Source organism: Sorex fumeus, unplaced genomic scaffold, assembly GCF_029834395.1.
Source record: "Sorex fumeus unplaced genomic scaffold, SorFum_2.1 ptg000034l, whole genome shotgun sequence".
NCBI classification, from domain to species: Eukaryota; Metazoa; Chordata; class Mammalia; order Eulipotyphla; family Soricidae; genus Sorex; species Sorex fumeus.
Window position 1 is genome coordinate 22,525,841 of NW_026606091.1, and position 26,784 is coordinate 22,552,624.

Sequence of the window (26,784 nt, forward strand, 5' to 3'; positions counted from 1 at the left end):
CATAGGTAGCAACTGATAACACTGAATTTCATGTACATCTATGCGAGAAGTTTAACTTCTCGAAGATTCCATTCCATTTTCTTCTCTTTAAAACAAAAGTAATACCATCTGTCTAATGAGTCACTGTATGAATTAAATTAAAAAGTCAATGTAGGAATTAAATAAAATTCAGCTTATCACTGTCACTGTGACACTGTCCTCCCACTGTTCATCGATTTGCTCGAGCGGGCCCAGTAACGTCTCCATTGTGAGACTTCTTGTTACTGTGTTTGGCATATTGAATACACTCGGTAGCTTGCCAGGCTCTCTGAGAGGGGCGGAGGAATCGAACTCGGGTCGGCCAGGCTGGCTGCATGCAAGGCAAACGCCCTTCCACTGTGCTATCACTCCAGCCCCTGTTATCAGCTTATCAATAGAATTAAAAAAAACTATTCTGTGCTCACTTCGGCAGGACATATACTAAAATTGGAACAATACAGAGGAGATTAGCATGGCTCCTGAGCAAGGATGACACACAAATTTGTGAAGTGTTCCATATTTTTTAAAAAATTAAAAAAAAACTATTTATAGTTATGTCTAACAGAATACATACAGAATATGTATACTGAAAGTCTCAAAACACTGAAAAAAAGAAACTGAAAAGGATAGAGGAAATGGCCTTGGAGATAGTTTTCCATGATCACTATATCCTGGTATTTAGATCCTATGTAGTTCCCTCAAGTAGGAGCTGAACTTCCTGACTTGCCTCTAATGAATGAAACATGACAGATCTACTGCGAGTATCACTTTGAAGTTAAAGGTTTGAAATGAATGAGACGTCTCTATTAGACACTCTCTCTTAATCTCTTGGATCATTTATCTAGGGGTGAGCCAGCTGCCATGCTGTGGATTACTGTCATGATAAAAAGCGTTTTTTATAGTTGACAGCCCCGTGGATAGGCACTTGAGTGTGAGCTTAGAATGAATTCCATCATACAAGATCTCTCAAGAGCCATAGAAGTGAAATCAAAACATGTTCTTCTCCAGCCACAGGAAATTCCAAATTCCTGCCCAACAAATATTAAAAGATGGTAAATGTTTATTTTTTTCTTTCTACTAATTTCTGGTGAGATTTTCGGTTAATCAACAGAGAGCTAATACAGAAGCGCTGTCACTGTCACTGTCCTCCGGTTGTTCATCGATTTTCTCGAGCAGGCCCAGTAACGTCTCCATAGTGAGACTTTGTTTTTACCGTGTCTCAAGGCCAGGCAAACGAAAGGTAGCGCAAGGCAAATGCCGTACCGCTATGCTGTAGTGCTGTGGAATGGTACTCTTAAAACTAAACGGTATTATAAATCAATGGTAAATTTAATTTTATTTTAAAAACTTCAGAGAGGATATATGCAGCAATGCTCAGGGACTACTCCTGGCTTTCTATTCAGCGATCACTTAGTGGTGCATGAGGAACCGTATTTGGTAAGAAGGAATGTAATGGGGTTGGTCACACAGAAGGCAAAGTCCTTAACCCTGTACTATTCCTCCGGCTCCTACTTTTTTTAGAAAAGGTACTGCTAGGAAAATGATAAGGTCAAACACCAGAAGAACATATTAGTAAATCCCATTTCTGACAGTCACATTATAAAAAGAACACAAAAAAAAGTCATTGAAATGCTAAACTAAATTCATCCTTTATAAAATGAGTGAAAAACTAGTGGTAAGAGTATCATATATCTAAATTAAAACAAGATTGCTTTTTTTTTCCTTGGGCGGGGGTGGTGTCAGGAAACTTCTCCCAACCTACTATACAAATAAAAAGTTTGCATCCTATGATACAACTAAAAAGTTTGCATCCTATGATCAATACCAAAGACTTCAACACAGATAAAAGGTAAATAAATGATTTTTTAAAAATGAGTACAAATGTGGGGCCGGAGCAATAGCACAGCGGGTAGGGCGTTTGCCTTGCACGCGGCCAACCTGGGTTCGATCCCTGGCATCCCATATGGTCCCCCAAGCACCGCCAGGAGTAATTCCTGAGTGCAGAGCCAGGAATAACCCCTAGCATCGCTGGGAGTGACCCCTCCCCCCAAAAAATGAGTACAAATGTAATAGATACTTTGGCAAAGGACTATATGGAAAGCTAATAAATATATAAAAATTTTCAATCATATTAGCTTTAGTGAAATGCAAATTAAAACCCTAGTGAGACATTATTATATTTAGCACAGTGGGTAGGGCATTTGCCTTGCATGCAGCCAACCCAGTCGACCCAGGTTCGATTCCTCCGCCCCTCTCGGAGAGCCTGGCAAGCTACCGAGAGTATCTAGCCCATACGGCAAAGCCTGGCTAACTACCCGTGACCTATTAGATATGCCAAACACAGTAACAAGTGTCACAATGGAGACGTTACTGGGCCCGCTCGAGCAAATCAATGAACAACAGGAGGATAGTGACAGTGACAGTGACACTCTTGCTATGTTTTTAAAAATTGATAGAATTTTAAAAGTATGAAGTACTTTCTCTACAGGTTTCAAGACTTAATCACTAAAGTGTTTAAGATAGTGAAGTATTGGGCTATTCAACAAGAACTTCTACTTAACTCTAGTAGAGGTATGAAGACCTTGAGAGATTGTACAAAGGGTTGAGCATGTGGAGGAGGACCTGGGTCTTTTTGTTTCTTTGTTTCTTTATTTGTTGGCTTGGGGGCCATACCCGGCAGTGCTCAGGACTTACTCCTGGCTCTGTGCTCAGGGATCACTCTTGGTAGGCTCATGGGACCATACGGGGTGCCGGAGATTGAGCCCTGGTCAGCTGTATGCAGGCAAGCACTCAGCCTGGTGTACTCTCTTTCACGCCCCAATAGGAAGCATTGGTTTGAACCCTGACACATTTGGTCCCCAGAGCACTTCTGGGGCTGACTTCTGCGCACAAAACCAAGTGTAGCTCCTCAGCAGCACTAAATGTAGCTAAAAAAAAAAAGCAAAAACAAAAAGAAAATGAGATACTAGTGTCAGAATAAGCAAACTGATCATCAGAACAGAACTGAGCCCGAAGCAGTCCCACACATGAATACAGGGTGGCTTAATTGCAGAGCAGTGATGAATGAAGAATCTCCACAGCCAGTGGTACTTGTTCTGTTACCCAGGAGGAGAAAGCAGCTTACCTTCACTCCTGGTGGTGCTTGGGGTACAGTATGGGATGCTGGGGATCGAACCTGGGTTGGCTGAGTGCAAGGCAAACGTCCTACCCACTGTACTATATCTCCAACCCCTGCAGCTTACCTTCACGAGTGCTCTGGTTTTCACGAAGAGAAGGGTTCTGGTGTCTGGGTTTACATGGTACTCCTCTTGCAAGATGAAGCAGAGGTCACTGAGTTTTGGATTCTCATTGCAGGGATCCACAGAAAGACTCTCCAGCTCAGGCAGTTTTTCTTTAAAAGGAAGCCATGTTATAAAAGACATAAATTTCTGAGATGGTCTGAGTTTTCAGCCGTGTGCCAGGGGTTGTCTAGGATGACTCACTGAGTACTATGTATACCATGAGTCTAAACGCCTCAAAAAAATTTAGGAGATACTGTGACCTCTAGCTAATAGTTCAACCTATAGTTAATATCAGTCTTTAACCTGAATTTTAGGAGCAATAACTACTGATAAATGCATGCCTTTCCCAGCCCATCCCTCAAAGAATTGGTAGTTCTGTGTCTACCAGCAGGCCATGCCCCTGGGGCACACACAGGACCAGTAAAAACTTGAATCTAGGTTAAAAAAGAAACAAACTCCAAAACAAACAAAATAGAAAACTAACAAACAAACCCCCCTCACAAAACAATATTTAGGTTGAATAAGAAATTTAAGAAAGAGAGAAATAAGACTTACTTCTTAAGTCTACCTTTTTTTGCTTTGTTTTGTTTGTTTGTTTTCAGGTCACACATCCAATGATGATCAGGGGTTACTCCTGGATCTGTGCTCAGGGATCACACCTGACAGAGCTTAAAAGGACCATATGGGGCCTTGGGGATGGAACTTGGATTGACCACATGCAAGGCAAGTACCTTATCCACTGTACTATCACTCTAACCCCTCTCCTTAAAAATTATCCTTTGTTTCCTTTTTTTTTCTTTTTAGGATCACACCTGGCAACACACAGGGGTTATTCCTGGCTCTGCACTCAGGAATCACCCCTGGCGGTGCTCAGGGGACCATATGGGATGCTGGGAATCGAACCTGGGTGAGCCGCGTGCAAGGCAAACACCCTACCCGCTATGCTATCGCTCCAGCCCCATCCTGTGTTTTTCTTAATATAATGAAAGGCAGTAATATTACGGGTCTCTTTTAAATAGAGCAGTATACATAAGCTATAGTTCATTGATACATTATTCTGTTTTCTGTTTCGTTTTTGCACTGCTACGGATCAAACCGACAGTGACCAAGCCACAGCCTGTGCCACACCCAGTCTCAAAAATTAAACTTCTAAACATAATAAAGCATTTTTTAACATGTGTAACACTTAAAGTTCAAACCAAAACCAAGTTACTATCTACTGACTTGTTCTATGGGAGTAGCCTTTGCAAATCCTAATAATTTCCCCTTTTCAAAACAGAAAATGATGTAAATAGAATCTTCGATAGGACAGTTTTCAGTGAAGCTTAATAGTCCTGCCTTGGGGTTGCAGTGCCTCCAGCCGGTCAACTGTACCCGTGGGGCGGGTGCATCAGCAACCTGATAATGCCCACAGGCTTCCTGATACCCGAAAATTGCCACTGTGCCTCTGGCTGGATCCCGACACCTCAAGACCAAGTTTTCTAAGAAATTAAATGGCCAAAAGTTATGTTGTGGAAGCCATGCCCACAAACCACCTCCTCTCAGCTATGCAAGCTCATTTATTGGTCTTGCTTCACAGACCCACAAATAAATCTCAAAAGAGATCAAAAGCCACAGTTAATCTCAGACTGGGGCTGAACAGACCAGGGTAAATCGGAGAGGGGCAGGTCAACCTGCTTGTTCCACAATCCCAAATCACCATGTCCCTGGCCAAACTCCACTTTCTCAGGACAGATATCACCAAGATATAATCTGCTGAAAATTTGGGTATGAGGGTTTTGTGACTGGACTCTCCAGGCTCTCTTTGAGCGGGATGAGCAACCTCCCACATCCACATCCCAAAACTGCCACCCAGTTAATAAAGCTACTCTAGCCTTACCTTTCCCATAAAAATACTGAATGGCCTGAACAAACATAATGACCTCTTAGTACCTGTATTGTAAACCATAATGCACAAAAGGAGAGAGAGAAAGAAGAAAAGTGCCTGTCATAAAGGCAGGCTGGTGGTGGTGATGGGGGGTGAGAGGGATGTTGGGTGGTTGTGGGAGGAAAACAGGAGACATTGGTGGTGAGCAATGCACACTGGTGGAGGGATGGGTGTTGGATCATTGTATGACTGAAACCCAATCATGAACTGCTTTATAATGGTCTATCTCATGGATAGTCAGTAAAGTATTTTTTAAATAATAAAATAAAATGCACAAAAATAGTTCTGCCATCTGTGAGCTCTGTAAACACACAGACATCTGTACTACTTCTAAACCCATGCCCCTCCATCACCACATATCAAGTATAACATAATGCAAATACTCTGCCCCTGGTGGCACCAGGCTCCAACAACTTCCACCTCTGAGAAACCACCCACCTTCAAATCTCTGAGTGAGATCTTGCTCAATCTCATCAAATCCTGCAGATCGGACCTCAGAGTAGAAGTCTTTCAAGTAATCCAAAGCATCCACTAATTGAGCATCCTCAATGATAATGAGTGCATCGTTATATTTCTGTTTAAAATAAAAACCAAGTTTTGGTGAGATATTTGGAAAAGATTGCCCACAGACAGTAGTGCTCAGGAATTATTCCTGGCAGGCTCAGAGGGCCATATAGGGTATCAGAGATAAAAACCAGGTTGTCTGTGTCAAAGATAAATTCCTACCTGCTGTACTATCTCTCTGGCCCCACAATGTGTTTTAATAGCTTGTTCCTGGCTCTACGCACTCAGAGATCATTCCTAGCAGACTCAGGGAAGTATGTGGGTGCCAGTGATCGAACCCATGTTGGCTGCATGAAAGGCAAGCACCCTACCCACTGTACTTTCTCTCCAGCCCCCAATGCTGTTTAGTTTCAGAGAGCAGGCAAAGAGGCTTCTGAAAACGTTTGAGTTTGCTCCCTGAGACCCTCCTGAAAAAGATTCCTAAGTGAGCTCTTGGGGACAAGACAAAAGCCTGATGTCTCAGCTGCCACAGTGCCTTCTTGGCAATTGCTCCTGCAACAATGCGTGTTTCTCAAGCCAGGGCATACCCGCAAATGGGACGTGTAGAGAAACAGGGCTTTACAAATCCTGCTCTCTTCATTTTTGTCCGGCATCTTCAACACTGAGCACGCTTTCTGAACAATCATGATCCACTGCTCATATTTTTGGGTTCCAAAATCCCTAGTTTGTAACTGCGATAAGGTTTCTGGAAGAAAAGAATGGATTTTTTTTTGTTAGTCCCTGTAGTCAGGAACTTGAGGATCTAAACAAGTTTCTGTCTCCCTCTAATTGTCTTTCTTACTCTCTATAAACATTTTCCTTCTGAGATGGTCTGAGTTTTCAGCCGTGTGTCCATGATTGTTGTCCATGATTGTCTAAGATGTCATGGTACTGAGTACTCTGTACCATGTATCTAAATGCCTCAATTCATAATTTTTTTTGGCTTTTTGGGTCAGACCTGGTGATTCACAGGGGTTACTCCTGGCATTGCACTCAGGAATTACTCCTGATGGTGCTCGGGGGACCATATGCGAATCGAACCCGGGTTGGCTGCATGCAAGGCAAACACCCTACCTGCTGTACTGTCGTTCCAGCCCCCTCAATTCATAATTTTGTGGTCTTAACTCCATGAAATAGATAGTATATTTTATCGATGAAAAACAGAAGGTTAGGGGCCTGAGCAATAGTACAGTGAGTAGGACGTTTGCCTTGCATGTGGCTAACTTGGGTTCGATCTCCGGTATCCCATCTGGTCCCTTCAAGCAACACCAGGAGTAATTCCTGAGTGCACTACCAGGAGTAACCCCTGAACACCCAGAAGTTTAGAAAAGTTGAATAAATCACCAGAGTCACACAGCAAGTGCATGGGAGAAACCTCAAAAGGGGCCAGAGAGACAGCACAGTGGGTAGGGTGCTTGCCTTGGATGCAGTCAATTTGGTTTTGGCTTCCCATATCACAAATGGTCTTCCAACATCATCAGGAGTGATCCCTGAGTTTAGAGCCAGGAATATGCCCTGAACACTGCTGGGTGTGGCCCAAACAGTTATTTTCTTTTTATGGGGGGGAGGGGAGAAGAAGAGAGTGGGAGAGGAGAAGGAGAAAGAGGAAAAGAAAGAGAAGGAGAAAGAGAAAAGGAGTTCAAATAATACCAAAGTTTCACTGGCTCTATGCGCAGATGACTAAAGCAGACTACAGGCAAAATAAGGGCCACAGGGAAAGCTGACTTTGAAGGGCGAGAGCTAGCAAGCAATAGAGGTAAGATGCACCACATGGTATCCAGTCCAGGAGGCCTCTGAGCATCCCAAGGGTGGCCCAGGGCATCAGGTCACCTCAGACCAACATCCTCAGGCCTTCATGTTGCTCCCTGAGCCACAGGCTGATTGCTCCAACATTGCTGGAAGGGGTCCTAGAACATTCTGAGCAATGTTTGGGAGCGCTTCCCTCCAAAACAAAACAAAACAAAACAAACAAACAAAAAACCCCAAACAAACAAAAAGCAAACTTTGAGTTTAAGAGTGAAGGAGCAATGAGATAATGAGAGTTGATCTCAGGAGCTGCATCAGAGGATTGTATTGAAATATAATAGGACTCAACATAAATGAGACTCAGCACACCCTCTTGTGATGTGCTGCAGACTCCGGCTTATGTTCCCATCAGCCTTTTCACAAGGGCAAGGAGAAACAGGCTTTCAGGATGCCCTTCATGTCCGGCCGTGTCTGTGCCTTTGCAGCTCCTCTGAGCCTCAAAGGCTGAATTCAAAACCTAAGGATCTGCGTGGACTCTGTATAGGGGGTTGCGGGGGGGGGGGGGGGAACTTTACCTTGTACATGGTCGACCTGGGTTCCATCCCCAGTATCCCATATGGTCCCAAGCCAGAAGTAATTTCTGAGTCTAGAGCCAAGTGTCTGAAGAGCCAGGCATGACCCAAAAGAACCAAAAACACCAAACAAAACAAAAATTTTAAAAAAGCATATACATAATTAATAATTAATTGTACAGCAGAGCCTGGCAAGCTCCCATGGTGTATTCGATATGCCAAAGACAGTAACAATGATGTGTCTCATTCCCCTTACCCTGAAAGAGCCTCCAATACGGCATCATTGGGAAGGACGAGTAAGGAGAGTCCTAAAATCTCAGGGATAGGACGAATGCAGACGTTACTACTGGTGCCCACTCAAGCAAATAGATGAATAACAGGATGACAGTGATACAGTGATACATAATTCAAGCTAACAGGCAGAGCCAGGTCTCTGGGTTTAACTGTTGCTCTCCCCACTTCATTCTTAATATGGGGAACAAAGGAGGGGACCAGACTCACAGCACTGGCACACTTCTTTCCCAGATCCAGGGACAAAGAGTATGTCTAGGAGGCAATAGGGGAGGCAAAAAGCTAAGCCATCTGGAAATGTGCAGGTGATGTGTTCAGGACTGATGGAAGTAGAAATCTTAGAGATGGGAGGAAGATGAAGGTAGGAATTGATGTCTCTTCACCCAGTTCAGACTGTGTCATGGTGATTCCGGATAACTTGATAATCTCCTAACTGGTTCCTTGACCTCAGACCTTGTTCCCTCCAATCTGCCCAACAGTCAATGGGGGGGTCCACGGTTGCAGATGAGAAGCTATGCAACTTTACTGCTGAAAAGCCCCCGTGCATCTTCCTCCAAACTCCTGGCCTTCCTTAGAGCATTCTCTGGCAGCTGGCCTCTATCCACGTCCGATTTGCTTCTCAGGCTGCTCACCTTCCTGCATTTTACATGACTCTGGATTGTCCCATTTTCTCTCCATTCTCCTGACTTTTGGGATTTTGTTTGGTTTGGGGGTCACATCTGATTGTGCTCAGAGCTTACTCCTGGCTCTGTGCTCTAGGGACCATATATGGTGCAGGGATCACAGGTTGGTTGGCCGTATGCAAGACAAGCATCTTCCCCAATTTCCTATCTTTCTAGTCCAGGAAAACCCAAACTATTTCCTAGCAGGCCCTCCTCTGTCTTTCCCTGCCTTTCCAAATAAGCCTCTCTCCTCTCTGCTACTCTTAACTGTTAGCTGTGTCTGCTCAAGTTCCTGGAGGTCACTATTCTCTCTCTTCCTCCTATGCCTATGCCTTTTTGCCCTCATGTGGTTTTCTCCACTTTCAAATTTGACTGACTTTTTCAGGATGTGTCTCAAGCAGCACATTCCCTTGCCTGCATCCCACTTCAACCCTAGTTCCTACATGTTGCTGTTACACACTGTGTAACACTCCCCTGTTACATGGAAATGAAATTCATCTGACTTTCATTTGGGTTAAGTTTCTCATACATGGGGACTTTGTCTTCAGTCTCATTATCTCCATTTCCGGGTACAATAAATACCGGGAGAGGGGCTGGAATAATAGTACAGAGGTAAGAACACATGCCTTGCACACAACTGACCTGGGTTTAATTCCCAGCTCCCAGATAGTCTCTCAAGGACCACCAGAAGTGATTCCAGATGCAGAGGAGCAACCCGTGAGCATTTTCAGGTATGGTCATAAACAAAACAACCCCCTCAAAATATTTGGAAAATGGATAAATATATAAAAAGGAAAAGAAGAGACCTGATGACTTCATAAGAGAATCTCAAAAGAATTCAAAGATCACCCCTAGATTTGAATCTAGGCCACTAAGGAAAAGGTGATTTTATTTATATTAGTAGGGCAATCAGGACAGAAAGCTGACTTGGAAGATTAAGAAAGTAGTGAGCTGGTTTATGGTATTTGTCAGCCAAGTGTGTCTAGTCAGATTTACATTGGATATAAGAAGGGAGAAGAAAAACATGAGGGCATAAGGGTTGCTGAATCAACTGAATAGGTCTGAAATGGGAAGAACATAAAATACACCAGTGAACAAGCCAAAGGACCAGAACACAAATAAGTTTATCTCCTGAGAGTTACTTACCGAATTCTTTAAAGACCTTCTTTGCCAAATTCTCGGTCTCTCTCATCAGCTGAATTATGACGCATTTAAATCTGTTATTAGCCCTTGGTTCTACTTTCCTGAAAACTAGACCCAACAAAAGAAAGCGAATATTTTTTTCAGGAAGAACATTATAATTCAAAGTAGATTTCAACAAAGCTTTCTCTGCCTTTGCTACTTCCTCGGGAAAAACCTGAAGCCTCACACACACGAGAGGGGAAATGAATGATTTGGCAATGCTCAAAAACCCTGAGATAGCTCCCGAACGCTAATGTTCAAGGCTGACATCTCTATCTGTCACAGATTGAATCCAACTTCTCAACCTGGCTTTGCTGATACTGAAACACACAGCCTGTGCCCCGAGTGAGGCTCACACCCATCTTGCCTCTGGGTTTAATCCCCAACATCCCATGTGGTCTCTCAAGGGACACTAGAAGTGATTCCAGATGCAGCGGAGCAACCTGTGAGCATTTCCAGGTGAGGTCAAAAGCAATGTTTTTGTTTTTATTCCCACACTTGGATGTGTTCAGGTCTTACTCTTGACTCTTCGCTTAGGGATCACTCATTCCTCATGGGGTTCAGGGACCATATGAGATGCTAGGGGTCAATTCCAGGTCAGCCACATGCAAGGCAAGTGCCCTACCCACTGTACTATCACTACAGCCTTTAATGCCTTATTTTAATTTTTTCAAATTAATTTTCATTAAAAATACTATGATTTACAAAGTTGTTCATTATACAGTTTTTTCAAGCATTTAGTGTTCCAGCACCACAAATGTGATCTTCCTTCCACCCATATTCCCTGTTTCTCTTCAAATTCCAACCTGTCCTCTGTGGCACATAACAAATTTACTTTATATTTTTTATTCCAACAAAGCTTTAAGAACTGGCAAATGTAATTATCAGAAAATAAATCAGTAAGGGCCAATTAGTGAGTACTATATGATTCTGACCTATGTAAATAATAAGAGACTAATGCCTTATTTTTAACCCAGAGTCTGTTCTTTGATCTTCTCCCTTCCCTCCTACCACCCCAGCCATGGTCACTGTCCCTCAGATTTATTACTTTCTTCTCCCAGCAGAAAACTATTAATTGACTGCATTGCATATCTTCCTGAAAAGAACAAACTTAATGTTCCAGAAAGGTCTGTGTTCTTAGGGAAGCAAAGTCTGCAGCCAACAAGGGTGCAAAGACCTAGCAGTCTCCCACAGCCCAGGGAAAGGAATCTCTCCTGATTCCAGGTGTGGCAATGTTATGTCTTAAGTCAGGCAGAAAGATGAAGGAAGCAAAAAGCAAGAGCAGTCATCTGCAAAGTACTTCATGGATGAAAGACTCGAACAAGAAAGCACAAAAGCCCTCTTTCTTTCTCCCCTTATAGCTATTATGGTTTGCAAAATGCGGAGGGACACTGGAGATATTGGTAGTGGAAAATGTGTACTGGTGGAGGGATGGGTGTTCAATCCCACTAAGTTCCACTGAGTCCCACTGAGGTACAGGTAATGTGAGACACTGCAGAGCCCTTGCTACACCATGTCCCTCGGTGTTCCCATTAAACTGCCAATCTTAATTGAGAGAGTCAGGGGGAAGAACCTCACCACTTTAGAGGCCCCCCAAATAAATAAGTAATCATATTCTCATCTTTTGAAACTATGATACATTTACATAATCTCGTCTCAGCCAAAATAACCAAATAAATCTTCAAATAATGAAAGGCCACCCAGTAACTTCAAGGGAGGGAATATAAGGGAGACCTCAGCCACCTAGATGCTTAGATTTCTTTCATAACCTCTCTCAGTTGGTAGTATGTTTATAAAAACTTTTATGGAACTGAGGGGTAAGAACATTTACTTTCTTTTTTTTTTCTTTTTGGTTTTTGGGTCACACCTGGCAATGCACAGGGGTTACTCCTGGCTCTGCACTCAGGAGTTACTCCTGGCGGTGCTCAGGGGACCATATGGGATGCTGGGAATCGAACCTGGGTCTGCCGCGTGCAAGGCAAACGCCTTACCCGCTGTGCTATCTCTCCAGCCACAGAACATTTACTTTCTATAGGCCATTCCTGAGGTCCATCCATTGTTTGGTGAGAGAAGTCAGTTGAGGATAGAGGCTAGAAATATGATTATTTCCCAAGTTTGGGGCCAAATATCTTCTATAAACAAAAAAAGGATAAAAACATAGTGCCTGTCTGAATGGCTCTGAACTAGGAAGACCAAAGAGTAGAAACGTCCCAAAGGGCTTATTACTTGATCCCACTTACACTTCTGGGGCTTGTAAACTACTTCCTCCAGTTCCGCCAAGTTTTCCTGGACTGTTACTATTACAGATGCATCGAGAGAAGCACATAGCTTGATGATATAGTCCATGGCTTCTAATGTGTCCTTTGCATTCCCAACGCCGACTGAAGCAGTCAGTCCAATAACCTGTAAAGAGCCCCCCAAATCATGAGATGTCTGAGAAACAGTATGCCCCTTCCACAACCCTTCATATGACTCTTTCCTGTGATGGCATGATTTTCTTAGTATCTCCAGATAAGCAAGAACTTGTTTTTTCCCCCCTGACATTCTCTACAACTGCAAATGGAAAAGTCCCATTAGGTATAGCAGAATAAAAATAGGCGTCACAACTGTCAGCTTAACATTAATTCACACAGAACCAAGACAGGAAACCGTTTCAAGAGAGGTTTTATCTCTTCTTTACCCTAGTATGTTCTAAATGGCAGGCAACAAGGCACTGGGAAAGAAATGAGTGGAAATCAGGCACATGTCTGTTCCAATCTCAGTCATGCTGCACTGGCTCCGTGACCCGAGAACAAGCATTTTCAGCAATCTGTCAAGCTGGGAAACAACATCTATTAATAATGGCAATAGTGAAAAACTCAGGTATGCAGCTTTTGTGATTGAAATCTCCAGTCTCTCACAGAGTTTGGAATGGGCAACCTCCCCTCATTTCCTTGTCTTTCCTGGAGCCTGGCAGCTACATTCAAGAAACAGTTCTGGCACCATATAAGCTCATTAACGGCCATGATCCAAAGACTCACAAATAAATATTGGAAGAGAGCAACAAGCTGCAGAGATGCCTCTGGACCCCAAAGTCATCTCCAGTTGTTTCACCTTATTTAAAATTTTAGAATTTTTGGAACATGCATCCACAAATGAGGCCATGTGAGATTTCATACTCTACTTCACTGATGTGCCAAGAGTAGCACACCAAAGGGATGTAAAGTAAAAGGCACCCTATCTAAATAGAAAAGTAAATAAATATTAGCACACAAGGTTCAAACATGTAACATGTTAGTAATTTCTTATACAAGGGCTTAATGGCTCCAGGGTGAGATACAATGATCTTCACACATTTTTCTCTATGGAAACTCTTTTTGGATCATTTTTAACTGATTATTCATAACAAGCAATATAAAATAAATTATTTAGGACCTGCTTTGGGAGGCAGGCTATGATGGTGGAAAAACTGAAAATAATGGTAGTGGGAAGGTGTAATGGTTGTGAGATTGGTATTGGAATATTGAATGTAATAAATTATTGTGGACAACTTTATTAAAAATAAAATAAAACTGGTGGGAAGGAAATGGCAGTAGTGTTGGGACAGGGAACTGGCTTGAAGAGGTGGAACGTCTGATATGCATGATTGAGGCCCTGAGATGGATCCCCCATAGAGCCCTAGTGGTCCCCAAGCACCAATGACAACTGAATAGTGTCTTGGGGAGAGGCCTATAAAATCATAACAAACAATAAATAGTAAATAACAGTAGATAACAACAGTGTGAATTCAATGAGATATTTATGAATAATATGATTCAATGGTCACCTGATACTCATTCTTTTCCTCTAACAGCCACCTGATAAACACTGATGGCATGATTATACTGTACCCCTAAACCATATAACTATCCTCTTGTAAGCCAATATTACCTCAATAAAAAGTACATAAAATAAATATGACTCATTAGAATGAATTAAATTCACAGCCAATTCCATTCTGAAGAAAAAAATATATAAAAAATGCAATTGCTACCAAATCTGACTTACTGACACCATATGGAATTTCTTCTAACCTGTTCTTTTTAATCAGATAATTACCAGAATTAGAAAATTTGACATGTGACTGGTAGACTGTACATTCATGGCTTCCAATTTCATTTGGATACTTAATATAACCAAGCAGCATGTTTGCATATCCCTCTTAGTTTCTGCTCTAATTTTAAGTCTTTCCATCTAACTCTATATCCCTAACCCATTCTCATGTGTTTTTCTCAGAACTTTTTCTACTTTTTCATTCAAGAGAAAAGAGAGGTAGATGCCAGGATTCTCACCCCCATCTAAGAATTACAATTTTGACTCTTCACATTCCCTTCTCTCTTGTGACACCAAAAACAGTGCTCCATCTATTCTTCAGTACAAATCCATCTACTTGCCCACTTACTCTCGACCTCTAGTCTCTCCTTCATACTGTTCTATCAGTCATTCCCTCCTCATCCTGCTTCAAGTGCTATGATTCACTATTTCACACTCTACATTTAAGTGATATTGAGAGTTTCAGGATTCTTTCAGGATGCCCTTTAATAGTATTGTTTCTCTGTTTCTCTGAATACATAGTAGCCTTTACTAAAAATAAGTTACCTCATTACTAAAACCGTGTTAGTTTTTACCTAACCTAAGTTCTGTTAGGTCATGCCTACATTCACAGCACACATATAATCTGTTCTAGTTCATTGTGATTATACCTTGTACCTACCTCAATATTGTGCTATCATTATAAATAATGATGTCATTCGTATATATCTGGGTTCCCATGGAACGTAAGCTGCCTGGGAACAGAAACTGTATCTTTTGGTATTTATAACTTTAATACCTAATACCACATACATGGCACATGGCTGATACAAATGTGTATTAGGCATATGTTCCTAATACATATTTCTTTAGGGCATAGATGAACAAAAGGATCAGAATTGATCAATGATCACATAATAAGGACTCAGGACCTGAGGAAGACTTTGTCAATGTGGCTATAAAGATAAGGAAGCAGGATTTAAGGTTAAAGGTCCTCTGAGGAGTTCATTTGACTCTAGAGTTACCTGAGGCAGTGGGTCAGAAGATTTTCCAAGTTTCTGATCTAGATAACTAAACATAATCATATTGTAAGGATGAAGTTTATTGGTGTTGTGGCATTCATCAAATATCATCAAAGTGAAGATGGAGAGTGATGGAACAGTCCCATTTTTAAGGGCATTGACAAGAATCTGTGGTGTTAAAATGATGATATCATTGCTCTTAATAACCTCCTCCACCACGACAATCACAGTTGTTGATCCACAAATACCAGCAACTCTGTACCTGGGACATGATAGAAATTTCCTATTACCAGCCATGATATGAATAAAGAGCCACAAATATATGATACTCTACATCATAACGTCAATTCATTAAATACTTCCTAAGTCCAAAAAGAATTTATCTGGAGATATTTTGGTAAATTTTGGTAAATACTCTGAGCCTGATGCATAGTAAATGATCAATATATGCATATAAGTTAAAACTTCCATTAGTATACATCAATTTTTGATGACACCAAATAAGGGGACCAGTGAGTTGGTGGCTGTGGCACTTGCTCTGCGTGTGGACAACCTGGTGCTATCGCCATAGGACTGAACCACACCCTGGTCCACATATTACATCACAGTGGTCTCCCAAGACCATCAGGAATCTTCCCTGAATGCAGAGCCAGGAGTAAGTACTGAGCACAGTAAGCCCTGACCCCCTTCCCCAAAACAAAGCAAAAATAACAGCAAGAAAAGAGTAATTTATAAAAACAGTAATATTAAATAGATCATAAAACTTATAAAAAGTTTAGTATGCCATTTAACAACATTTACCTCAAATTGTTGATTCTAAAAGAGCTAACCAAAAATGTATGAATTCCAGGTATATCTAACAAGAAAGATTGAATCCATTAAGGAATTAAATATAGAAAATAAAACCTAAAGCTACCCTATATTTTTGAAATTGTGGGGTTGCCTAAAATTTAAAACAACTGTAAAACACATCAGTTACATGAAACTTAAGGAAAAAAAAAGTTTAACTTTTATACTTACCCACATCTTTCAAAATATTTTGAAAACACAGATTTCTGCTGCTCATACACTGGGAGCTTATTAGCAAGAAAGACAACCTTTCCCTTTTGTCCTTGTGGAAATTTTTTAAGATGGTATTCACATATAAGAAGTGACACAAAGGTTTTCCCACAACCTTTTAACAGAAATAAAAGAAAGCATGTAACTAATACATTAAAATATTTCTGTACTGAGGTCATTATTTGGGGCTCCTCTGGAAGCTCTGTGCTGACTCACCAATAAGTAACATGACTAGATTAGCTATGTCAGCATTTACATTAAAAAATATATCAAGCTTCTTCAGAGGTAGCATGCACTCAAACATGCATTTTTTCTTTCCTTTTTATGTTTTCGAATATCTTCAGGAAGATATTAAAATAGGATGGCTTTTTCCAAAAGAAATGGAACAATGGAAAAAATGAGACTGGCCAAATATATCACAATACTTAGCAAAAGAAAAAAAGAAGAAAAAGAAATCAAGCAAAAAAAAAAAACAACAACTGCAAGTAATGGCAATGGGCTTACCAGTTGGAGCACAAATTATTGTGTTTTTTCCTTCCTTTGCAGGCAAAGCAAGCTCTAGTTGGTAATTTCTTGGCTTCAATGGACAGTAAGTCTGAGACACTTCTGCTTCTATTGCTTCTGTTGCTCCTGTAATACAAAAGGAACATCACTGCGATGAGGATTCAGGACTAGTCAAATAGACTAGAATTCTGACTCTAGCAAGTCAGGTTAGCCCTAAAGCCCTAGTAAACCAGACAAAAATTCTGACTCTAGCAAGTGGGCTTTGCTTAAGAAAGTTTAGAATCTTGGTCTTTCATCAATTACTCCAACTTCTACATAGATTGAGAGACAGAATTCTTCCTCATTAAAAAGAAGTGGGGATGGGTGGAAATTAAAAACATTTCTTTCTTAAACAGCCTAGTAAGGAGACACTGAAACAAGGAATGCCAATTCAGGGCAAGGCAGAAGGCCACTGGTACAAGAAAATGCTAGATAGAACAATTTCTCCAAGACCTTTGAAAAACATCAAACTCTAAATATTGATTTTTATAAGCAAAATCTCACTGAGCAACAACCATACTATATATGTACACAGGCTTCCCACACTGTGTTTTTTCTCAACAGAACCAGAGTTTGGTTTAAAAAAATTAATTTGGCTCAAAGTGGTTCAAAGCTTTGTCCAGTTGCTCTCCCAGTTGTACATGATCCCCTGATCAGCATCCCCAATTATGGCCCCGGTGACTCTCAGTACAGTCCAATAATAGCAACAACAGCAACAAATCAGAAGATTTATCTCACTAGCATAAAAACATAATGTGAGAAGATTTTAAAAAAAGGACCTTCTATATTATCCGAGTCCCACCTATTTTTAAAATTAATTATTTTTTAACAGACTTACAAACTTTCATGATCACATTTCAGTCATAAAATGTTTGAGTACCCATTCCTCCACCAGTGCCCATTCTCCACCACCACTGTTCCCAGTATTCCTCCTGCCACCCCCACCCCTGCCCACCCCCTGCCTCTGTGGCAGGCACATTCCCTCTTACTCTTTCACTCAGGTGTTATGGTTTGCAATACAGGTACTAAGCAACCATCATGTTTGGTCCATAGTTTACTTTCAGCACACATCTTCCATCCCAAGCAAGCCCTCCAAGCACCATTTACTTAGTGGTCCCTTCTCTATCCCAGCTGCCTTTTCCCCCAGCACATGAGATCGGCTTCCAAGCTGTGGAGTGATCCTCTTGGCCCTTATGTCTACTATTAGGTATTAGTCTCCTATTATGTTACTTTATATTCCACAAATGAGTCCAGTCATTCTATGTCTGTCCCTATCTTTCTAACTCATTTCACTTAGCATGATACTCTCCATGTTCATCCACTTATATGCAAATTTCATGATTTCATTGTTTCTAAAAGCTGCATAGTATTCCATTGTGTAGATATACCAAAGTTTCTTTAACCAGTCATCTGTTCTTGGGCACTCGGGGTTTTTTTTTCCCAGATTCTGGCTATTGTAAATAGTGCTGCAATAAACATACAAGTACAGATGTCATTCCTACTTTACTCTTTTGCATCTCCAGGATATATTCCCAGAAGTGGTATTGCTGGGTCAAATGGGAGCTCAATTTATAGTTTTTTAAAGAAACATCCATATTGTTTTCCAAAAAGGCTGGACCAGTCGGCATTCCATGAACAGTGAAAGAGAGTCCCTTACTTCCCACATCTTCACCCACACCAGTTGCTTTTGTTCTTTTGGATGTGTGCCAGTCTCTGTCCACCTATCTATTTTTTTTAAAAAGGCAAATTTCAAACAGTTTGATCAGTACATTAACACAGAATCTTTTGATATCAGAAAAATTTAAAGCAACTCACATTTACTGATTTTTATTCTGGAATGACCAAAAGAGTTGTATCATGCAGTTGCAAATATAATCTGTAAATTTTCTTCTTGTGGTGTGATTCCTCTAAATCACCTCTTCCTTTTCATGTATTCTAACTTCTTGGATTAAAAAATACGAGGTAGGTCTCACAGGGCCAGCACTAATTGACATGATCCTTTTGTGTGAACCAGTAAACAAGATCCTGATGGAGGATATGGCTTCCCCCTGCACTGTCTAAAAACAGCCCAGCTAGATCTCAGCTAGGCACATCTATGTAGAATACAAATGGCACCAACTTACACTGAAACCCTGGGGTCATGAACAGAAACTGAGCAAGTGACCTCCAATTGAAGTAAAATTACTTCCTGAGAAAGCAGAAATGCTTTTCAACTTCAGAAATTTGGAGCTTCTGAGAAGACATTATCTGCATTTTTAATGAAGAAATGTATATATTACTATATTCTTAGTGATAAAAGATGATGAAAAAAGAAGATGCGGGACTGGAGAGATAGCAAAGCAGGTAAGGTACTTGCCTTGCACGAAGTCGACCAGGGTTTGATCCCCAGCATCCCATATAGTCCCTCAAGCCCACCAGGAGTGATTCCTTAATGCAGAGCCAGGAGTAATTCCTGAGTATCACTTGGTGTGATGCCAAAACAACAACAGCAAAAAAGAAAGGAAGACGAAAGCTAATAGTAGTTATGGAACAGAAACAATGGCATTACTTATTATAGGGAAAATTAATTTGAACATAAATTCTTTTCTCTTTCCTAATTTTCTTTCAAAGTCCTCTCAGAAGAGTGTATGTTTTGTCCTACCAAACCTGTCTCCATACCAAAACACCTGGAGAGAATTGTTACAACAAAAGAACAAACAATGCTATACCTGAAGGAGGACATGGATTCTGACTGAGATTCTGGTTTTCTGCTTCTTCCTGGTAGACAAAGTGTATGTCGAAAGTTTCCACTTCATCATCCTTAAGATCTTCCACTTCGACCTTTTTGGCACCTTCATGAGACCAAAATACATCTTGGTATCTTACACCTTAGTTTTTAAAAAATTTATATTGGGGCTGGAGCAATAGCACAGCAGGTAGGGTGTTTGCCTTGCATACAGCTGACCCGGGTTTGATTCCCAGCATCCCATATGGTCCCCCGAGCACGCCAGGAGTAATTCCTGAGTGCATGAGCCAGGAATAATGCCTGTGCATCGCCAGGGTGACCCAAAAAGCAAAAAAAAAAAAATTATATTGTTGTGGGTGCTCACTCAGCAGTGCTCTGGGTGGCATGTGGTGTCAGGGACTGAACTCAGGCCCTCACATATGCAAGGCATGAGCTTTGATGCCACTGCTTTTCATCATCCCTGCACCTTCATATAACCTTACTACAGTTCAGTAAAGTGATCATAACACTAAATTTTTATGCTTACTTTAAGATTCTTCACAACCACTTTGTTGACCTTTTAAGGCAATTTATTTTATTTTATTTTTATTTTTGGACAACAGCCAGAGATGCTCAGGGCACCATATGGGATGCCTGGGATCAAACCCAGGTCAGTTTCATGCAAGGTGAGATCCCTACCCACTGTACTACTGCTCCATCCTCTCACCTTCTAATAAAATTTTTAAGGATCTCATTGTAAATTTGAAATCTCAAATTGTAATCTGTGTTTCTAGGACACTTAGGACATCATTACAAGTGTGGAATATGACAGGAGGGAAGAGGACTCAAAGGTCTGGAGGGCATGTCTTGCATGAAGGATGCTCACTTTCAATTCCTGGCACTGAATGGTTCCCTATCACTTCTGAGCACTGGGCCGAGAGCCGCCCCTGAGCACTGCCCAATGTAGCCCCCCAAAAAGGAATAAAGTATGGAACTGAAACAGCAGCTTCCAGAGTTAAAAGAAATGCACATTCTTGAGCCACTACTTAATTCAAATCTTTGTTTTAGCCAGACCCTGCATGGTTCTCAGGCATGCCACAGATAAGAAAAACATAATTTAGCAGACACTCATTCTTTCCATTTCTGATTAAGCCCTGACCAAAGATCAGATATGTATTCATACAATTTCTGGAACAACTTGAGAAAGAAATAAAAGAAAAGCTAGATGTTGCACTAAACCAGTGCTTCAAGAAGTTATCGTCAGGAACTTTTCATTCCTGTTCCAGAGTTCCAGGTGGCTTCCAGGCAAGAGAAACAGGGACTGCCTCTCATTTTGCACTCAGAAAAGGAAATGAACTGCTCTTTAGGTATTTCTTTGATCCTTTAAACCCTGAATTTATTCTGAGCTGGCAGTCAGATTCTGCCTCCTCATTGGAAAGAAATGATTTCATTCTGGATGGAGCTATTTTCCCTGGTCCACTTTGATAAGTATCGTGCAATCAAACAAACCACTTCTGCAGGCGAGTAGCCACCTGCCTGCCAGCACTCAATTTCATCCAGATGTTGCCTTGGATATCAAATGGAAAAAGTGTTTCAGGATGCTTTTCTCTCTGACAAGAAATGAAAATCAAGCAGGAATGAGGAAGCCCTGAGCAGAATGATAAAGAGAGATGAGCATGTGCAGACCCTCCCGCCCTCAGAACTCTTACTTCTAATAGCCTACCTTTCTCAACAATCCACAGTTCACTGAATTTGCTATTTTCTCTCTCCAAAGCAAGCTGCAAAGTTTTGGGCCAGTTGCTCTTATCCGATCTTATGAGGCAGTCAACCAGTTTCTCTGCACCTGCCATTGGTCCCTTGGAGGAACAAATCTTGAGGAACAACCACAGATCATTAACAAGGATTTAAGTATTTTTAATTTCAATTATTTTCTTTCATAAGCTTTACTGAAGAAATATCAAGTCAAATACTATCTGATTCTTAAAGCATTGCATACTATGCTTCTATAAGTATTCATGTTCTTTTTTATTTATTTTTTGTTTGGGTGTTGTCAGCAATACTCAGGACTTACTTTTGGTTCTGTGCTCAGAAATTATTCCTGACAATGCTGAGGGACCAGATGGGATGTAGAGGATCAAAACCAGGTTGGCTGTGTGCAAGGCAAATGCCCTATTCATTGCACTATTCATGTCCACTTTTGTCCCATCCAACAGTCTTTTAAAATACTCTTTCCTTCATCCTTGCCCCCTACATGTGGTATCACAATGAGAAACGAACTACTCTTGCCACCTCTAAGATTTATCATCATCAATAGCAGTGGAAAACAATCTATTTATATGACAAATATTCAAAATAATAGTATAAAGAGCAATTTAGAAGGATATAAAATATCAATAAATATTTTCTTCAGGGTAATGTAACTTCCAGTAGCGATAGCACAGCGGGTAGGGCGTTTGCCTTGCACGCAGCCAACATGGCCGACCCGAGTTCGATTCCTCCGCCCCTCTTGGAGAGCCCGGCAAGCTACCGAGAGTATTCGATATGCCAGACACAGTAACAACAAAGTCTCCAATGGAGACGTTACTGGGCCCGCTCGAGCAAATCGACGATCAACGGGAGGGCCTTTACCTTTACCTTTTAATGTAACTTCCACAAATTATCCCTATAACTATCATAGAAAGGGGGCAAAGAATGAAACAGACTTAGTGGAACTGAGCCTAACTGCCAGAGAACTGGATTTGATATTTGGTACAAGATGTGCCTTCTAATACTTCCAGAAGCAAACCTCTGAACACTGAATCTGGAGTATCTCTTGAGCACTATTGGATGTGACCAAACAATCAAACAAAATGCATCACATTGACAAGGTGCTATTATCATTCTTTTCATCTTAAACATGAAGAAATGAGGCTTAGAAACAATGAGTAATTTGCTTAAGATCATATCAAAAGTGGCTGAGCGAGGATTACAACACAATTAATTTCTCTCCAGAGCCTGAACACTTAAGCCTTTGGAGTTAAAAGAATTTTTTCTTTTACTTTGCTAAATTGTTCTATTTTACTGAGATTTTCAGAAAACATCATTCACAAAAGCATTAAAATGATCTTAGATGAAAAGAGGACAAGCCTGAAAGGAGACTAACTTGTGAACAAAAAGTTGCTCAGTTCCAAATAAGCTGTACGTGGGAAAGGCAAGTTGGTTTCCGATCACCACATCTGGTCTCCTGAGCACAACCAGGAGTGATCCCAGAATACAGAGCCAGAAGTAAGCTCCGAGCGCAGCTTCATGTGGCCAAAAAACCAAAACTAAATAAACAAATTACTATTCAGGGTAGTATTTGAGAAATTGGGTTTTGTGGGTTTCAATTACCTTTCTCAAGATGAAAGAATGGAAAAAGAAATTTCCCATATTCAAATTATTCCCCAAATCTGAACATTTTATATTAATTAAATACCTGTGTAATTTCTTCATATTCCTGAGTGATTAGACATTCATACAGATGAGGCAGGATATCTGCTGGATCAACTGTGGTTTTAAATTCTGGTTGTAAACGCCTTAAGTACAATCTATACTCCTCCAAGTCATCAATTTTTTTAAAATCCCAATTTTCAAGGGCTTCATAAAGTCCAGAATAACCTGAAAAGCAAGGAGCAAATGGGACTTTCATGAGACTAAAAATTACTGCAAGATTGGTGCATTTGCTGCTTGTGACCATGAGGCCTAGTACATATGGCATCTGAGCATGTGTCACCCGCATCTTCTTCCTTCTTGAGATGTGTGCTTTCATGCTTCCATATCTAATACTGAGATGTATGGTGAAGCTCTCTCTCTGCCTTTGGAAAAGCTGTATTCTCTCTTGAGTGCATTATTCTCTCTCTCTCTCTCTCTAGCTCGCTCACTCGCTTGCTCTCTTTCTCGCTCTCTCGCTCTCTTTCTCTCCCTCTTTCCCTTTCCTAAAACCTCCAAATAAAATGTTTTACTTCAAAAAAAATATTAGTAACATGTTTGGAATTACAGGAAGAGAAATTTTTAGGATATATAAATCACCTCATTTATTAATGATCATTCAAAAAGAAAAGTTAATATTCATCATAAGCACCATTTAAGAAGAAAGTACTAGGATAAATGTGAAGTGTGACATTTGGTCTTAGTATAAAATATTCCTTCCAAAGTGCCCCAGGGACTTCACCTACATCTCATAATTGTCTTTCAATAAATCAAACCAATGTGTTAGTGTCAGTGCAAAATAGAAAAAGAGGGTAAAAAGAAATAAAAGTCTTAATTCCTATTCCTCAGGAGCTTGCTTTCTTCTGTATTATTTCATATTATTCCAAGAAAAAAATGCAGCCAGAGCAATAGTACAGACGGTAGGGTGCTTGCTTTGCATGTGACCAGTTCAAGTTCTATCCCCGGCACCCCATGTGGTTCCCTGATCCCTGTTAGTAGTGATCCCTGAAGGCTGAGCCAGGAGCCAGTCCTGACAGAGAGTGGTCCCCAAACCCAAAGAACAAAAACCACCAAGTTAATAGCATTTCACTTTTCCAGAGTTTTGAAAATCAAATAAAAAACCGGTGAGTAGGAAGAATGAACTGACCTGCTTGGTGAAGGGCATCCAGAAACGCGCGGAACCAACCATCCTCCTGGAGCTCCAATAAATATTTGAAAAAAAGGGAAGCAGCTTCTATAGTGCCCTTGTTGTTTTTCTCAGTCTGGATGAGCTGCAGCTTCTCTACAAATAGGAACAAGATGGAAAGGAAACTCACTGCGAGAGAATTCCAGAAGGTTGGCTGGATCTTCTCATATCCTAGCACTAGAAGGCAGCAATGTCTGCTCAGACATCTCCCTATTCTTCACCAACCCACTCAGCCATCCTGTTTGGAAACTTTCTCTAGTGCAGTCCTTAAGAGAAGGAGTTTCTTCAAGATGACTGGAAAAGTCTCTCCACAACCAGAAAGGAGTAGCTAGATCATGGGGCTGGATGAACAACCAAAGGATTCCTGAAACAGCCAAGTGTGCATGAGCTGGGGAATCAAACAGTGTGAGAGAGAACTCCATGTTAGTAAGCAGTTAGGAATAAAGAGATATGTCCCTGGTTCTTTTTATAGGTTTTTGCTTTAAAACAGAACAAAACAAGACAGGATATATGGCATCAAAGATAGGGCAAAAGGAACTAAAGAGAAACACAATGAATTCAGGGCACAGAAAATGATCCCCCATCATGGAGACGGTCACATTGACACCCCACGCTCACTCCACTGACCCTGAAGAGCAGGACCAGGCTGCTCCCTTGGTAAGTCCAGGTCTCAAATACATTCCCATATCTGGCATTGCTGACAGGAAGTAAATGTGAAGGGAGCACACCAGTTGTGGTGCGGCTTGACCAATGTATCCTCAGATCATAGAGGCGGATCACACATAATAGGGACTCAACAAAATCATGTTGAATGAATACAGGAAGAAAGGAAGGGATTCTATCCCAACTCTAGCTCAAGAGCTCTCTACCAATGTCTCTGGCAACAATAAAATTAATCTTTCTTTTTTGTTGTTGTCATTTTTTGGGAAGGATCCTACACCTGGAAGTTTTCAGGGATCACTCCGGGCAGTGCTCAGGATGCCTTATATGGTATGAGATTGAGTCATAGAGGGAGGGAAGTAAGGTGAATACCTTAATGAATAGATTACTTCTTTGGCCTCATAAAATTAATCTTTCTAAAGTGTAAAGTTAAATGGTCTTTAGACTTGGTAATTCATCACTGCTCTCTAATTTTAGAACATTTTCATTAACAGAAGAAGAAATCTTGTACCTCTTAGTAGTCACTCCCCAGGCTCTTCTCTTAGCCCCAGACAACCACTAATCTCAATGGAACTGCATGGATTTGCCTCTTTACATTTCATATAAATGGAATCATACAGTATGTGGTCTTTATAACTACTTTATTCCACTTAGCACAATGCTTTCTAAGTTCATTCTGTTGTAACAGATAAAATTCCTTCTTTTTACTGCTGAGTAACAATCCACTGCATGTAGGTGGTTCCTACATTTTGATTCTTTGGAAGAGTAAAACTATAAACAAACACTCATGTACAAGGATTGTCATGGATATACATGGATATTGTCATGGATATACATATTTATTTCTTTTGAGAAATACCAGGATGGGTGACAGCTACTGGATATGGTCACTGTCACTGTCACTGTCCTCCCGTTGTTCATTGATTTTCTTGAGCGGGCCCAGTAACGTCTCCACCGTGAGACTTTGTTGTTACTGTGTTTGGCATATCGAATACGTCACGGGGAGCTTGCCAGGCACTGCCGTGCGGGCGAGATACTCTCGGTAGCTTGCCGGGCTCTCCGAGAGGGGCGGAGGAATCGAACTCGGGTCAGCCATGTTGGCTGCATGCAAGGCAAACGCGCTGCCCACTGTGCTATCACTCCAGCCCACTGGATATGGTGACTCATGTTTAATACTGTAAGAAATTATCAAACTGATGTCAAACAGAGCTGTTCCATTTGAATTCCTGCCAGAAATTTGTGATAACTCCAATTTCTACACATCTTTGTCAACACCTTTTTAAAAAAACCAGCCATCTTTATTAGCTTTCTAAGGCTGCACTAACACATTACTGAAAACAGGATGACTTCAAAACAAATAGATGCTTATTCTCTGGCAGTTCTGGAGGCCGATGTGTGGAATCAAGGTATTGGACAGACAAAATTTCCTCCAAAGGCTCTATGGCGCTGTTATTCTTCAACCTACAAACATTTCCTGGCAGTTCACTGAAACTTCTCCCCCAGTCATGCAGTTATTACATCAGTATTTTCAACCACTGCACCACGGGCCAATGTTTATCCTCAGGTGTAAAAATGATTGAGAACCGCAGATCTAGTGCTGTGGTTACTAATTGCTGGTCCTCTGGTGCACAGACTGGTGGACCGAGGCAGATGAGCAAAGGTTGAAAACCCCGGGTCTAGGGAACAATACATTTCCCTTGCCCTCTTCCAGCCCCTAATAGTTAGTAGGAGCCACTGCACTCCAACCCTTGCCACTTTCCTCACATTTCCTTCCTCTCTGTCTGTGGCCACATCATGGCTATCTCTGCCTATCTTCACAGACCTGGCATTTCAAGAGGTCACCAATCACATTTGATTAAAACCCACCCAACTCCAGTATGATCTCATCTTA

At 41.1% G+C, this 26,784-nt stretch overlaps 1 protein-coding gene and 1 non-coding gene across 3 annotated transcripts in view; one reads left to right on the plus strand and one right to left on the minus strand.

Moving 5' to 3' along the window:
* Nucleotides 1–26,784, minus strand: part of RIGI (RNA sensor RIG-I) — a 41,345-nt gene that overhangs the window by 10,173 nt on the left and 4,388 nt on the right. Inside the window, exons 2-13 of one of the 2 annotated variants that reach the window (XM_056117355.1) lie at nucleotides 24,195–24,329; nucleotides 23,055–23,236; nucleotides 21,324–21,471; nucleotides 19,605–19,727; nucleotides 16,858–16,983; nucleotides 16,315–16,468; nucleotides 15,298–15,556; nucleotides 12,463–12,625; nucleotides 10,187–10,291; nucleotides 6,318–6,475; nucleotides 5,665–5,800; nucleotides 3,261–3,409 (exon numbers count right to left, since the gene is read on the minus strand). In XM_056117355.1, coding sequence (XP_055973330.1) covers nucleotides 3,261–3,409; nucleotides 5,665–5,800; nucleotides 6,318–6,475; nucleotides 10,187–10,291; nucleotides 12,463–12,625; nucleotides 15,298–15,556; nucleotides 16,315–16,468; nucleotides 16,858–16,983; nucleotides 19,605–19,727; nucleotides 21,324–21,471; nucleotides 23,055–23,236; nucleotides 24,195–24,329 — 1,838 coding nt within the window. The remainder of the gene's footprint in view (nucleotides 1–3,260; nucleotides 3,410–5,664; nucleotides 5,801–6,317; nucleotides 6,476–10,186; nucleotides 10,292–12,462; nucleotides 12,626–15,297; nucleotides 15,557–16,314; nucleotides 16,469–16,857; nucleotides 16,984–19,604; nucleotides 19,728–21,323; nucleotides 21,472–23,054; nucleotides 23,237–24,194; nucleotides 24,330–26,784) is intronic. The other variant, XM_056117356.1, reaches the window with a different exon arrangement.
* LOC130026692 (U6 spliceosomal RNA) lies at nucleotides 436–542 on the plus strand. The gene has a single exon (XR_008792893.1). It is a non-coding gene; the product is annotated as a U6 spliceosomal RNA (small nuclear RNA).